The sequence below is a fragment of the Procambarus clarkii genome, chromosome 14, assembly GCF_040958095.1.
Source record: "Procambarus clarkii isolate CNS0578487 chromosome 14, FALCON_Pclarkii_2.0, whole genome shotgun sequence".
NCBI classification, from domain to species: domain Eukaryota; kingdom Metazoa; phylum Arthropoda; class Malacostraca; order Decapoda; family Cambaridae; genus Procambarus; species Procambarus clarkii.
In genome coordinates this window covers 12,331,976-12,344,894 of record NC_091163.1, presented here as the reverse complement: position 1 = coordinate 12,344,894, position 12,919 = coordinate 12,331,976, and the positions used below count along the sequence as shown (strand labels likewise).

General features: G+C 43.9%; 1 protein-coding gene across 1 annotated transcript; it reads left to right on the top strand.

Annotated features, from left to right (window-relative positions):
- Positions 1 to 1,419: 1,419 nt before the first annotated feature.
- LOC123771683 (betaine--homocysteine S-methyltransferase 1) lies at positions 1,420 to 12,919 on the top strand. Its single transcript, XM_045764329.2, has 9 exons — positions 1,420 to 1,549; positions 5,767 to 5,896; positions 6,728 to 6,846; positions 7,189 to 7,294; positions 8,736 to 8,821; positions 8,963 to 9,122; positions 10,866 to 11,036; positions 11,221 to 11,449; positions 12,409 to 12,919. Exons 1-9 carry the CDS (start codon positions 1,535 to 1,537, stop codon positions 12,593 to 12,595), a joined length of 1,203 nt encoding a protein of 400 aa, XP_045620285.1. The 5' UTR covers positions 1,420 to 1,534; the 3' UTR covers positions 12,596 to 12,919.

Genomic DNA, 12,919 nt, shown 5'->3' with positions numbered 1-12,919 from the left:
TCACCCCCAAAAAATGAGCCCGTCATTCTACCAATCAGACTATGAGTGTTCACAATAAGGATCTGAGCGGTACATAACTGAAACTCTAAACCTTCTCTGGAGCACCACTTTGATAACTGATAGTTTTTATATTTCCTATTTCCATACCACAGAATTTTCCAGATATTAAAACCAACCTCAAATGTCATTTCTTATCATTAATAATCAGGACTTCTATACATGTTAACAATCCTTGAATCAAAGTTTATAAGATAAGAGTAACATAAAAATTAGATTTTTTTCCGCTTGTGAGCTTCAGGAGACTTCAGCTCGGTGTGGTATTAACCACCAGAACTGGTTAATATATGCACCAAGTTATAAGCGTGTGTGTGTGTGTGTGTATTCACCTAGTTGTATTCACCTAGTTATGCTTGCGGGGGTTAAGCTCTGGTTCTTTCGGCCCGCCTCTCAACTGTCAATCAATCAACTGATTATATTTTTTCACCCCCCCCACACACCCAGGAAGCAGCCCGTAACAGCTGCCTAACTCCCAGGTACCTATTTATTGCTATGTAACAGAGGCATCAGGGTGAAAAAAACTCTGCCCATTTGTTTCTGCCTCTGCCGGGGGTAGAACCGGGGCCCTTAGGACTACAACCCCAAACCACTGTCCACTCAGCCGCGAGGACCCAAGGTGTGTGTGTGTGTATACTCACTTAGTTGTACTTGCGGTGGGGTTGAGCTCTGGCTCCTTGGTCCTGCCTCTGAACTGTCAATCAACTGGTGTAAAGGTTCCTGAGTCTACTGGGCTCTATCATATCTACATTTGAAACTGTGTATGGTCTCAGCCTAACACTGTTAGGCTGTTAACTACTGTTAACTACTCTGACACTGAAAAAGTTCTTTATAATGTCTCTGTGGCTCACTTGGGTACTCAGCTTCCACTTGTGACCCCTTGTTCGCGTACCACCCGTGTTAAACAGTTTATCCTTATCTTCCCTGTCAATTGTCTGTGTGTGTGTGAGCGACGTGTATAGTGTATGTAGGAGGGTCGTGTGCGTTTGAATACTTTGAGTACTGGGTGACTATGTATGGGAGATACATATGAGTGAAGTTTATATGTAAGTAGTTATTTAAGCTTCAGAGTAAGTATGCCGTATAAGATATCTCTTGACTCTGAATTCAAGTCATTAACAAGCAAAAACATCTGCAAATATTCCATTTCACATAAATTTGCTTTTAAAGGCTTTCTACCTAAAATATAAAATATGGCCTCAGTCTTATAGTAGCCACAGACAAACGAAATAAAATAAAAAGTAAGATACGACAGCGAATACATTTTGCAGCTCCAGCATGGCGGTAGGGGAGGTGTAGGGAAGTGGTGGGGGAGAAGGAGGGAGGTGGCAGGGAGTGGCGGGGGAGAAGGAGGGATGGGGGGAAGAGGAGGGGGTATAAATATAACGAGACCCAACCGTTGGTGTCTCTCTATTAACGGCAGCGTCGGCGGCAGGAAGCAAGTGGTACTACAGGAGGGTCAGACAGACATACACACATCATGGCGCCGAAAAAGGTAGGCTAGCTAGTCGGTTGAATTTTTTGTTTAATGTGTTGACATTTTATGACCCAAAAAAATTGATCACGTTGTTTTGAGTTTTATGAAATCGGATGAAAAATGATATATGATTACATTACAGCTAGAAAGCTAGCTGTAAATACATATATATGCAGACGATGAGTCACAATAACGTGGCTGAAGATATGATGAACAAATCACACACCAGAAGATGAGGAAACGACAACATTTAGGGTCGTGCTGGACCATTATCAACTCGTGTGTACTCATATTATTGAGTGTCTTATAATAATAATAAGTAAGATTACATATAATATCTTATATATAAGATCCCACGGTGATATGATGTCCACCCGACACAACACTCCGTGGGCAGCCGCGCCAAGTGTCAGGGAAAATGAGTGTAATATAATTTATGCAAATTATTTTTCTATTTATAATTACAAGAAGAAAACTTACATGTTAGAGTGTCAGTGCATCGCGGAAGATATGCGCGCTATTTGAGAGATAATGTTCATAGTTCTGTTCAGTCATGCCTCCACCTGTGACCTGCACCTCTCTGGTCGACTTCAGTGACTAGAGAGGTGTGGTGGGGTCACTGTGGTCGACCAGAAAGGTGTGGTGGAGTCACTGTGGTCGACCAGAGAGGTGTGGTGGGGTCACTGTGGTCGACCAGAAAGGTGTGGTGGGGTCACTGTGGTCGACCAGAGAGGTGTGGTGGAGTCACTATGGTCGACTAGAGAGTTGTGGTGGGGTCACTGTGGTCGACCAGAGAGGTGTGGGTCACTGTGGTCGACCAGAGAGGTGTGGTGGGGTCACTGTGGTCGACCAGAGATGTGTGGTGGATCACTGTAGTCGACCAGAGAGGTGTGGTGGATCACTGTAGTCGACCAGAGAGGTGTGGTGGATCACTGTAGTCGACCAGAGAGGTGTGGTGGATCACTGTAGTTGACCAGAGAGGTGTGGTGGGGTCACTGTGGTCGACCAGAGAGGTGTGGGTCACTGTGGTCGACCAGAGGGGTGTGGTGGATCACTGTAGTCGACCAGAGAGGTGTGGTGGGGTCACTGTAGTCGACCAGAGAGGTGTGGTGGATCACTGTAATCGACCAGAGAGGTGTGGTAGATCACTGTAATCGACCAGAGAGGTGTGGTGGATCACTGTAGTCGACCAGAGAGGTGTGGTAGATCACTGTAATCGACCAGAGAGGTGTGGTAGATCACTGTAATCGACCAGAGAGGTGTGGTGGATCACTGTAGTCGACCAGAGAGGTGTGCTCTAGGCCTAATACACGCTATCCGAGGCCTAATATTGTCCATACATGTCATATAGTAATATTTAAGATAGATTTTCAGCTTTAGGTTTAACAGAGGCTGCCTGTGTTAAGACTACGGACATTGTATGTATACTGGCAAGACGTCTTGTATAGTGTATACTTCAAGAGTGTATACTTCTTATAGTCACCCCTCACGGCTGTTGTGTTTACATCCTCGTCATTCCGCCTCCTTTGAGATGAGATGATTTCGGGGCTTAGGGTCCCCGCGGCCCGGTCCTCGACCAGGCCTCCTCGGTGCCAAAGCCAAACAGTAAATGTAGAGAATCATCTCAGTAATGTACTAGAGAGTTCGTACCCTGGAGTAATTCGTACTTAGTAATTTAAGCTCAAGTGCTATTATTCAAACGATATCTTATCGTTCTGAGGCGAGTCTTTGATTACCGCGTAGTTTGCAGTTTTGGTCATCGCACTAGACAATGACTTGACTGAATGACTATACCTTAATGATTAAGGTAATGATAAAGGTAATTCCGGGCATTAAGAAACTTCCATCATGAAGTGTGACAGATAACCACTAAAACGGTTTATGACTTAAGAGTGGTCATGACTTAAGAGGGGTCATGACTTAAGAGGGGGTCATGACTTAAGAGGGGTCATGACTTAAGAGGGGGTCATGACTTAAGAGGGGTCATGACTTAAGAGGGGGTCATGACTTAAGAGGGGTCATGACTTAAGAGGGGGTCATGACTTAAGAGGGGTCATGACTTAAGAGGGGGTCATGACTTAAGAGGGGTCATGACTTAAGAGGGGGTCAGGACTTAAGAGGGGGTCAGGACTTAAGAGGGGGTCATGACTTAAGAGGGGGTCATGACTTAAGAGGGGGTCATGACTTAAGAGGGGGTCATGACTTAAGAGGGGGTCATGACTTAAGAAGGGTCATGACTTAAGAGGGGTCATGACTTGAGAGAAGTCATAATTTGAGTGATCGTGACTTACGAGAGGTCGTGACTTACGAGAGATCGTAACTTATGAGACGTCGTGACTTACGAGAGATCGTGACTTACGAGATGTCGTGACTTAACAGCGATCGTGACTTAAAAAATGGTCGCGACTGAACAAGGGGTCATAACAAGAGGGGGTCAGGGGGTCCATGGGCCCTAACAGCGAGTAAATAATTATCAAAAGATGGCACTAAGCCGGGAAGACCATGAAACATCAAGTATTCACTAACCTGTACATCTTTTTTCAATCTATCGCGCCTTTGTTTACAACTTTTAAACAGTTAATAAGTTCCTAAGCACCAGGAGGCTGTTTATAACAATAACAACATTGGACTAGGAAGTTTCGATACCGTAAACGGTTTAATAATTGTAAACAAAGCCACTTTAATTGAGGAAATATGTATGGGTTCACATACGAGGTTACATAAATTCATGATTAATCTGTATATTACACAACTACTTAACAGCTGCCTCATAGCTCCTTGTAACACTGTAAAGTGTTTGGTTTAGTTTAATACATACATAGAGTACATGAGTCACAGACAAGGATCTGAGAGGCGCCAGTTGTCTGCCTGAGATCTCACACCTCAAAGCGTTAATGACCTCAAGTGACCTGAGGTCAGATCATGCGAATTTCACCTTGCTTCTGATAATCTCTTAGTTGTAGTCTGGTAGCCTTCAAACATGCCGACGTTTAAGGAGTGGCTTGGTAGAGTGCCGGAGGCTATCTACTTGTGGGCGGAGTTAGCTACTAGGTTCCCCAATATAAACTCGGAGAGCTATCCAGCATGTAGCATTAACGAGACAGAAGAACGGCAGTCAACAGAAGCAGAGGAGACGGCCCTAGCAGGGAGGCTGTCGGCCAGCAGGGCGGGAGTCTCTGTCAACTACAGACCCCCCCCCCTCTCTATCCAGCTATAGGCAGAGACACTTGGTGAGTTGAGCAGTAAGGTGACTTGGTCGTGTTTACATATGTTGTGTGATGATCAGGGGCAGTCAAGTTGTAGGGTTCTCGAATTCTTGGATTATGACTCACTTTGCATATTTAACTGGAACATTTTAATTGAATTGCTAAATTATGATACTTCATGTGAAAATATAATTATGAATTTATTATTTAAATTGTGTTTAACTTTGTTCCCTAGAGCTTTGAGTTGAGGATTTGAGAAAGCCTCTGTGGTTACTGGTTTCATGATATAAATGAGTACATGTTTGGAGTTGATACATGGTAATAACATCTTTTGAGAATATTTTGATACAGGCAAGTTCCATTCCTTGTCTTGTATGTAATGATCATGAATGGATGGTGGCAGCATTTCGTCTTCTACTATCTACTCTTCTACTTCTACTATCTACTCTTCTCCTTCTACCTATCTACACCTCTCCCTCCACCCCTCTCTAAACTCTCACTTTCAACTAATGACCCTCCTCGCTCCTCCCACCTCCCTACCTCTCACCCCGAACCCTCACTAATTACTTCACTATTCATTTCTTTCCTCTCGTTTTCTCTTATACGTTTGTGGCAATGATTCTGTATTCTAGAGTTCTCTCTAGAGTTTCGGGTAACTGATCAAGTGACGGCGCCTTGTAGTCTTAGCACCTAGGTAGTCAAATACCTAGGTTACAAGGTGTTGAACGAGAGAGGTTGCCTTAGGATCTCTGGGAGTGCTCTAGAATAGTTAGCTAACTGGGGACGGGATAACGGACTAGAGAGAGCTGTTTCCCCCGGCCTCGTTAGTTAACTGGGGGGTGGAATAATGGACAAGATAGAGCTATTTCCCCCACCCCCCGTTACATCCTGACAGTTGCCTCACAGCTCTTGACAGTTGCCTCACAGCTCCTAACACCTGCCTCACAGCTCTTGACAACTGCCTCACAGGTGCTACATATAACACCTGCCCCACAGGTGCTACATATAACACCTGGCTCTCCCTGACAGGGCCTGCTGGAGCGGCTGGCGGAGGGCCCGGTCATAGGGGACGGAGGGTTCGTGTTCGCCCTGGAGAAGCGAGGCTACGTCAAGGCCGGGCCATGGACCCCAGAGGCCACCATCGAGAACCCGGAAGCAGGTGAGTGACCGCGGGAGAGAGGGACAGGGGATGAGGGAGAGACGGGCAGGGATGAGGGAGAAATGTAAGTGTGAGGAAGGGGCAGAATTGGATATATATATATATATATATATATATATATATATATATATATATATATATATATATATATATATATATATATATATATATATATATACATTAACCTCAGTGTTGCACAACCAGGTGGCGCTGCCACCCACAGGGAAGCAGCCAAATCCCGTAAGTATAGAGAACTGGATCACCACTACAATTTTGTCCCCATTGCTTCTGAGACGCTCGGCGCCTGGGGTAAAAGTGCTACCAGTTTTTTGAAGGAACTGGGTTCTAGGCTCATTGAAACAACAAGGGACCCGAGAGCTGCAAGCTTTCTTTTCCAGCGCCTCAGTGTGGCGATACAGAGGGGAAATGCGCACTGCATCCAGGGTTCCTGCCCGCCATCTGAGGAGCTGAAGGAACTCGACAACCTATGACAACCATCTTTGTAACCCATATGTAACTCCTTTATATATATATATATATATATATATATATATATATATATATATATATATATATATATATATATATATATATATATATATATATATATATATATATATTCAAACTTTGGTCATCAAATTTGATGGGTTTACATAACATAAATATTTACAAATTCAATGATCGAGGCTATCCGCTACGGGCACGCCCTCTGCCCCCTCCTCTACTGAATTTACCGGTCGAGTGGTCTCTAGGGGGACAGGAAGCCCGCGGCTTGTCCAAGGTCCTCCCATTATTACTGGGGATTATTAATGTGTATATGGTTGCCTGCAGTCCGCCAGCTGCACCGGGAGTTCCTCCGAGCTGGAGCGGACGTCATGCAAGCCTTCACCTTCTACGCCTCCGACGACAAGCTGGCAAACAGAGGAAACGACTCCAGTGAGAAGTATACGGTAAGAGAGCTCTTGACACCTGTCACTCCTGACACTTCACTCTAGGCTTACTTCTCATAACCTCTCTTATCAGAGGACCTCTCCTACCCCAGGCTACCTAGCATGGCTTTCTTCTTCCTCAGACGGCCCTCATATGCCTCATCCCACAGTGGCTTAGCTCAATCCCTAGGCAGCTCGTCAAACACTGGATATACTCATTGATTCCACATCATATTTCACAGAGTACAACTTAAAACTAAGTCTAAAATATAACAAAAACCCAATAAATTAAAGAAGACCCAGCCTGAGTATGATATCAGGCAGAGCTTGGCGTGATAATGCCGTAGTGTGTATTGTTTACAGTGTCGAGGCATCAACGACGCCGCCTGCAGGATAGCGCGGGAGGTGGCTGACGAAGGCGACGCCCTGGTGGCGGGGGGACTCTCCCAGACTCCTTCCTACCTCTCTGGTCAGTAGCATTCACCAACCTTGCTTGCTCCCCATGATCTATTGAACTATTTATCATTGAGAAAATCAGTAGAAGGCATGAGGTGCATTCGAACCCGCACCCTTGATCACTACACCAGGTCAGTCAGAAGCATTGTAAGCTGGCATTCAGTTGAATCCTCTATGGGTCCTGAGGCTTCAACTGAATCCTTTAGGGGTCCTGAGGCTTCAATTGAATCCACTAGGCGTCCTCAGGCTTTTAACTGAATCCTCTAGGCGTCCTGTGGCTTCAACCGAATCCTCTAGGGGTCCTGAAGCTTCAACCGAATCCTCTAGGGGTCATGAGGCTTTAACTGAATCTTCTAGAGTTCCTGAGGCTTCAACTGAATCTTTTAGGCGTCCTGTGTCCTCAACTGAATCCTCTAGGGGTCCAGAGGCTTCCGTTGAAGCCCAAATCAGGGTTTCCTACTGATTTTATCCTTGAAAAATCACTTTAATGTGATTTCATTGTGTACTTATCATTGATTTTAGGCTCACGCAAAGCCTGTTGCTCTGGATTTGGTTCTTGTTGTATGTTATAAAAAAAATCAGTATTTATACATTTAAAATGTTTGAAAAATCTTGTCTCTTATTGTATCATTATCTCTAATTTGATGTATTAAATTGACGGATTATAATCTAACCGAGGACCCACGAATAGAAAACGGGGACATTACGTCAAATTTGCGAGCCGCTATGATTTATTCGTCAAAGTACGATGCATAATTCAATAGGATGGGTTGTGGGAAATGACCCCAGGTTCATCAACCTGGGTTCACTGATAGCTTGTGGGAAATGTCCAGGATTTGATTTGTTTATTTAAATTATTTAAAGTTAAGCGGACTGTATATTTAAGTGGACTGTGTTTAATTAATATTCATTTGGAAACTTTCTATGCACACAACAAAAATAGGGGTTAATCCAACAATGCTGAATCAACTTGTTAGCATTATTCACTGCTTTATAACCTCAACAATAACTAAACAATAATAGTCATAGGGTTAGTGATCTAACTACATAAAATAAAGGGAAACAGGAATCCGCCATTGACAGTAAGAAACTTTTGGCGTTTCTCTGGATGCGAATATTATCAGTAATTTTAATTTCCTAGCGCAGCGTATTTTCTTGCTGCGCTAGGAATTAATGAAACAATATTAGCATAACACATTCTAACGTATAATGCAAGGGGTTAGTAACATTAGTATCTTGGCATAACGTATTTATCGTATAATGCCGATATTTAATACCTGGGGTGTCGGAAATTTCCGACATTGTCTAGTGAACACTATATACCAGATTGTTCATATATATATATCGATCACAACCCTATATTATAAGCTTCACTTGACATGGATGGAGAGGTAGTCTTGAACAACCTTATTCTGTTTTCCACTCTGTTCATACGCTTCTCTGACCCCTTACAGGCCTCGGCAAGGAGCACACCCAGAAGGAGTTCAAGAACCAAGTCGACGTCTTTGTTGAAAATAAAGTCGATTTTCTTATCACCGAGGTATGTTTACGTATTGAACCCGCAATCCATGGTTGGGAGCCGATAACGTAGCACTGCATTATGTGAGTGTGTATATATCTCTGTAAATTTACCAATTTGTACCAAGGGGCCAACTTCTCACTCCACCTCTTCGTTCTTCAGTACTTCGAGCATGTGGAGGAGATCGAGTGGGCCATCGAAGTCTGCCTGAAGACGGGGCTGCCTGTGGTAGCCACCATGTGTATCGGACCGGAGGGTGACCTCCACGGCGTCTCCGTCGGGGAGTGCGCCGTCAGGATGGCCAAGGCTGGCGCTCATGTTGGTGAGAGCACTTCACACCTGCTGATTGTTCAACAGGAGGAATCTTATTAACTTAACGTGTGACCTTTCTTGTGTTGCAAGGATGGCTAACTGGTTCATTATTGACAACCTGTCTGCAATACCTTGAAATATTATCAAGTATAATTGCATCTCCGGAATAATTCATAAATGAATAAACATTAGTTAATATAAATTATATTTAGGATATCCTAGCATAGGCCTACGTCAACATATAATTAAATATTAATAATTCATTTAAAAAGCTATATTTAATCACTTGAGGGCACCTCACCCTCAAGCGATTCTGTTAGTTGTAACAAACCAACAGAACCCGAACATCTAACCTAACTTATGCCTAAACATGCACAATATGTTATTATATAATAATAATAATATTAATTTATATTTGAGAACATTCAGACTGTTAGGAACACTCACAGTCATAGTAAAACACTATGAACATAACAACAAATAACATATCTCCGAGCACAGCCCGTACTCAGGCCAGGCTCGTTAAAGCAGCGGCCGTCTTCCCCAGATAATTCATCAATTTCAACATACTATGTATTCGAAATAGGTTTGTTCTAATATATAAGTTAATATTTTTATGTCAGAATTCTGTGTATAGTTAAGGGTATGTTAGGTTAGGTGTTTAGGTTCTGTTGGCGATTATTTGTATTTGAAGTACGTGGGTGAAGCATTTATAGCGTTGTGGTTCGAACAGGGGTCGTCAGTGAAGCACTGTTTGACAAATGTTCGATCATCAGTTGTGACTCTTGTGTAAACAGTTGCTCATTCATAAAGAGGGGGTTTGGTAGTTGGATTTAACGAGCATTTGACCTTTGTTAATGAGGACGGGCTGCCGAGCAGAACTGAAAATGTTGGGTCTCTCGTAACTTTGACCAGACCACACACTAGAAGGTGAAGGGACGACGACGTTTCGGTCCGTCCTAGACCATTCTCAAGTCGATTGTGAATGTAACTTTAATTCATACTGAAAGAAGGTTCACTTCTTCCCTCATGTAATAATTCTTGTGCAACTTGTAGCAGCAAAGTTAACCATCATGGCTTTATACTGAATTAATTCAGCGGACATAACCGCAGGGAGAAAAAGCTTCACCCATTTTGAAAAAAATTCCAATAGAGTTTTTGGAAGGTTTGTCCATATTCATTAAGGAGAAACATGCCTTAGAATTGTCGTTCATGAAAATTTCAGAAGCCTCGCCCATCATTATTTATATTAAAGACAGCATATATAATGCTAAGTATCTAAATGAAATATATACACTCATATCTTATTAGTTACCTTTAAAACCCTTCAACTCAATTAACTTCCGAACCCTTTTTTCATCTGCTGTGTGTGTCTACCCATCCTGACATGACATCCTACATGTAAACTCTATCAATAGGAACTCGCTCATACTCTACAACATTATATTATTAAATTTATTTTTAGACATGCTGGTATGACATACTTTGAGTTTTGCAAATTAGCTACACTCACATTGTGAATAATATCCTCTAAATTCATCTACATTTTGTTGGAAGCGCCAAACAGATCTCAATTAAGTCCTTGAATGACAGGATGAGAATCTTGGCATCACACGGCTAGCTCTTGACCTAAGATAACTGAGGTCAAGAGCTCCATAGCTCTCCATGTAGTCTAGGGTAGCCGAATAAATTCAGATATATCTATGAACTTAAAAAAAAACATCTTTTAACACCGCCATCTTCCCATTCACAGTGGGTATCAACTGCCACTTCGACCCTTTCGTGGTGTTGGAGGCTTTGAGGAAGATGAAGAACTCTCTGGAGGCTGCCAAGCTGAAGGTGCACCTCATCTCGCAGCCCCTCGCCTTCCACACTCCTGACGCCCACAAGCAAGGCTTCATCGACCTCCCAGAGTTCCCCTTCGGTAAGTGACAGGTCGGGACGGACACAACGATTCTACAATTACGTTACTGTTTCTAGACTTCACATTATCTCTCTCCCCTCTCCTAGGCTATTGGTCACTACTCTCTCCCCTCTCCTAGGCTACTGTCACTATCCTGTCCTATTTCCTAGGCACCACATTATTAACCATCCCCTCTCCCCGACAGCCCTGGAGCCTCGTATCTGCACCCGGTGGGACATGCACAGGTACGCACGGGAGGCCTACGAGCTCGGTGTGCGCTACATCGGTGGATGTTGCGGGTTCGAGCCCTACCACACTCGAGCTGTGGCGGAGGAGCTGGCCAAGGAGCGACGGGGACTGCCCAAGGCATCCGAGAAGCATGAGCTATGGGCGGCGGGGCTCAAGATGCACACCAAGCCCTGGGTCAGGGCCAGGTACGGACGCGTTGCTATGAAGTTTGGGGGTTCGAGCCTTGCTCACGGAAGCCTGAGTGGGCACCAGTCTTTAAGTGTTCGCCTCTATTCACCCAACAGTAATTGCGGAGCTGACTGTAAAACAACTGACTGGTCGTGTTTCATGGGGAGCTAGTAAGGCAAGGCTTAACATAAGCATTGGGAAGGGAAAGGTTCTTGAACATGCAAGCTTGTGTCAAAAATATATCAGACAAAACATAAATCAGACTACTGGAGTAATACACGCAAATTGGGATGCGAACCCAGTGTTAGAACAGGTCACGAAAGAGTTGGTGCTGCTGAAGATGGTCACAACGCCAGATTAAACATACAGCCAATATCATGGAACTAGGCGGACTCAGTAACTAAGAAATGTCAGTCTAGTCTATACACAGAGAAATCATAATAAGGTGAGATATCGATGAGAAAGTTCACAGGAGCCATGGAATGCTCATCACGGTTCCTCTGAATTTTCTCAGTCTATTCTCTGAGCCTTCTTGAGGTTATCTTGAGATGATTTCGGGGCTTTTAGTGTCCCCGCGGCCCGGTCCTCGACCAGGCCTCCACCCCCAGGAAGCAGCCCGTGACAGCTGACTAACACCCAGGTACCTATTTTACTGCTAGGTAACAGGGGCATAGGGTGAAAGAAACTCTGCCGGCCGGCTTTCTCGCCGGCGCCCGGGATCGAACCCGGGACCACAGGATCACAAGTCCAGTGTGCTGTCCACTCGGCCGACCGGCTCCCTCTGGCCTTGCCAGATACCACAACATAAATATTTATTATTAGTTTTTAGCTGCTTGTTTATAGCGCATATCAATACATTTTGAACTTGCTGCAATAAATAGTGGCAACAAATCTTTCCGAAACAACATTTATATAAACAAAAAATTATACTTACTACATATTATATACGATTCTAACTTCTTGTTGAATCTGCCAGGGCGAACAGAGGCTACTGGGAGAGCCTGAAGCCCGCCTCAGGGCGGCCCTACTGCCCTACCATGTCAGCGCCCGACGACTGGGGTGTGACCGCCGGCGACGCCAGCCTTAAGCAGCGGAAGGACGCCACCACCGACGCCGAGATCTCTGAGCTCACCCAACGCCAGCAGAAGGCTCTCAACGGTTAAATTAATGATGACTGACTAATTAAGTTATGATTGGCCAATTACCATGTCCCCGGGGTGAGGCTCCGACTCACCCTAGAGTGGATCAATACTCTAGGGTGAGTATGGGACATCCTAGAGTATTGATCTACTCTGTTATGGTTAAGTAGTATATAGAATATTTCCAGTTTATATTCATAATTCTCGTGTATGCAGAGTTGTGTGTAATGTACTTTGTGTGATGCAAATAGTTATGATTGATTTTACTCTCTCAGAGCCACTGTTATTTTTGTTATATTTCTGAATATTCTTGTATGATGTATCATATAATAAACAGTTTTAAAGTGA

What these genes read in the sequence shown, in the direction of transcription:
- LOC123771683 (XM_045764329.2), top strand. An exon ending in CATCGAGAACCCGGAAGCAG is followed by an intron (nt 5,897 to 6,727) that starts GTGAGTGACCGC and finishes GGTTGCCTGCAG; the next exon opens with TCCGCCAGCTGCACCGGGAG. An exon ending in CAAGGCTGGCGCTCATGTTG is followed by an intron (nt 9,123 to 10,865) that starts GTGAGAGCACTT and finishes TCCCATTCACAG; the next exon opens with TGGGTATCAACTGCCACTTC.